The sequence below is a fragment of the Littorina saxatilis genome, linkage group LG4, assembly GCF_037325665.1.
Source record: "Littorina saxatilis isolate snail1 linkage group LG4, US_GU_Lsax_2.0, whole genome shotgun sequence".
NCBI classification, from domain to species: domain Eukaryota; kingdom Metazoa; phylum Mollusca; class Gastropoda; order Littorinimorpha; family Littorinidae; genus Littorina; species Littorina saxatilis.
The window spans coordinates 4,125,327-4,127,826 of NC_090248.1; the positions used below are offsets into that span (position 1 = coordinate 4,125,327).

General features: G+C 46.2%; 2 protein-coding genes across 2 annotated transcripts in view; both read left to right on the top strand.

The window, feature by feature from the left end:
- LOC138965711 (protein delta homolog 1-like) overlaps positions 1 to 687 on the top strand; it is a 42,031-nt gene extending 41,344 nt beyond the window's left edge. The window contains exon 5 of the mRNA XM_070337892.1: positions 56 to 687. Coding sequence (XP_070193993.1) covers positions 56 to 267 — 212 coding nt within the window. The 3' untranslated portion in view covers positions 268 to 687. The remainder of the gene's footprint in view (positions 1 to 55) is intronic.
- A 1,796-nt stretch (positions 688 to 2,483) lies between these two features.
- LOC138965713 (uncharacterized) overlaps positions 2,484 to 2,500 on the top strand; it is a 7,940-nt gene continuing 7,923 nt past the window's right edge. Inside the window, exon 1 of the mRNA XM_070337894.1 lies at positions 2,484 to 2,500. This exon is cut by the window's right edge and continues 90 nt beyond it. The gene's annotated coding sequence lies outside the window, so the exon portion shown is untranslated.

Consider the following 2,500-nt stretch of genomic DNA (forward strand, 5'->3'; position numbering starts at 1 on the left):
AAAGAGGGGTTCCACTGTGTTACTTTGATGCATAAAGCCCATGTCTACATTTCAGTTTCCGCGAGCAGCCCCTGTTCCCCGAACCCCTGCCTCAACAGCGGGGTGTGCAATGCTAACGGCGGGACCTACACCTGCAGCTGTATCGGCAGCTTTGCGGGACCCAACTGTTCTGGCGAGTCGTGTGTTGTCTTGAGCTCTAGCCTGATCAAGCTTCTCTCTTTGAGCCAAAGACCCTCCGGTTTAAACGATTCGGCATACTGTCTCTGATCTGGCCAGGCATTTACATGGGATACGGCCATTCCTCCACATAGGCACATACCAAAAATCAACACCCTGGGAACTCTCATTGTAGAGTGGGAGTTTTTAATGTGTGAATTTCATTTTGGAAATTACCAGCAATGTACGTGTGGATTAATTCATCCAATTAGTCTCGCTTTGCACAGAAAGCAATGCCGTCAGGGTGTTGAGTTTTGTTATGTTTCCAGGTGGAGGTTTGGCTTTATCCCATGTACAACCCTGGCAAGAGATTAGATGGTAAGCTAAACTGTTTTCACGGGAAAAAAAACTTTGCAATTAAGTTTTGCCAAAGACATGTGCGATTATTTGCCGTTTGTGCAAATTGTGATTTATCACACCAAAAACACCATAGGTTAAATATTATGAAGCCATCTATGAGCGTGCTCGCGTCCGTTAGGGGGGGGGGGAGGGGGGGAATGTCGGGTCGCTGCGGTAGGCTACCCTTGGAAGATGACACTGCACTTCTGCTGAGTCACTTCGACGGTGTTCAGTAGTGGCTCTGTCCCGAGCTAACGGACGCAGCCCACTACCTACTATGCCCCCTACAAACGACATTGACTTTAAGTCGCGGAGCCAGACTGAGTGAGCGTTCCCTCCAGAGAGCAGACCGCCACCACGTCCCTCCGTCGAACTCCCAGAACGTCACACGTTGAAGACTGACAGCAGAACTACTAGTCAGGGAAGGAAGGAACAGGAACACTGAGACCAAGGTCACCATGAGAGCTCCGGGCATGAAGGGCCACAAGAGAAAGGACAATTTATATTTTGGATGATTAATGAGATGAGGATGATTATAATGATGCTTTGGATTTCAAATTTTTGGTTTGAGACTACGTGACAGGGCAGCATTCAACGCTTACTGTCATAATATATCCTGGCGTCAACCAGGCCCGAGAACTGCCGCACCTGCGGTGTTGGTCAGGTATACAGAACCTGAGCACCCTCAAAGTCGCATTCGTTAAGTGAATGACACTCGGCTGTGTGATCCCAGCCTTCCCATAGGAACCATAGCACTTCCACTCTGGGTAGGAGCCGACCGTAGCCCGAAAAACCCACATGACCCTGATGGGATTCGAACCCGCGATCTCCCGGCCCGCAGCCCGATGCGCTAACCACTGCGCTACGGGGGCCGGTGTTTCGGCGATTATTGGTTTGTGGTGTTGATCTTGACTACATGTTTTTATATCACTTCATGCGACTTTTTGTGTGTTTTTTTTTTTTTTTTTGGGGGGGGGGGCTTTAATCTACCCACATCTTAGATTGGCGAGAGCATCCAATCCACCTTTATTTGTACAGGGTGACCCCTAAAAATGCAACCAATGACAATTCTACTAACTTCTACAGATGTTGACCTGATAACTTCATAATTATTTGGTGTACTGTACATAACTTCCGCCTGAAGATGACCAGTCCACAGAGCGGCACATTTTAGAGTCAAAAAGAAGAAAGGTTTGTTGTTGACAAAACAAAACGTTACGTTCACAGATATATCGACCCATCGGTCGTTTAAGCGCACAGACAAACACAAATGTGACCCTCCACCACGAAATGAGTCGCATGTCACCTCGCGCGGTTCTGCGCTAGGCTTAATATAAGTCCGGGGAGTGTCTGGTAACAGTGTGTGGGTCACCTTAGTCACAGGCTTATAACTCAAACAGTTTTTGCTCTTTTCTAAAAACGGTTTTCACCACTGGATAGAGCATAAAAAACTCTTTATGAAAATGTAAAAATATAAAAATCATGCAAAGGTGACATGCGACTCATGTCGTGGTGGAGGGTCACAAATTACACAACACGTATCTCATAACATGCTCTCAGTCGCTTGTCGGTGAAGACACACGCGATTGAGACAATGAAATAACGTTTGTCAGTAATGAAACATTCAAACAACATACCTTTCTTGTATCTTGATTCTGAATTTTGGAACGTTGGCAGTCGATTTGCTTTTGGATTTCCGCACATTTTAGGTCGATTGGTCTGACTTCTGTGCCCTTTCGAAAAAGAAGCGGTTTGTTCATAACCATTCCACAACGTTTCCTATGTAGATAACATGGTCCGACTTTTACCTTCCCTTAAAAATGTGTGTGTGTGTGGGTGTGGGTGTGTGTGTGTGTGTGTGTGTGTGTGTATGTCATATTCACTCCATAAACATTTCTTTCTCTCTCTCTCTCGCTATTTTAGAAGAACATCCAGCGACCACAAA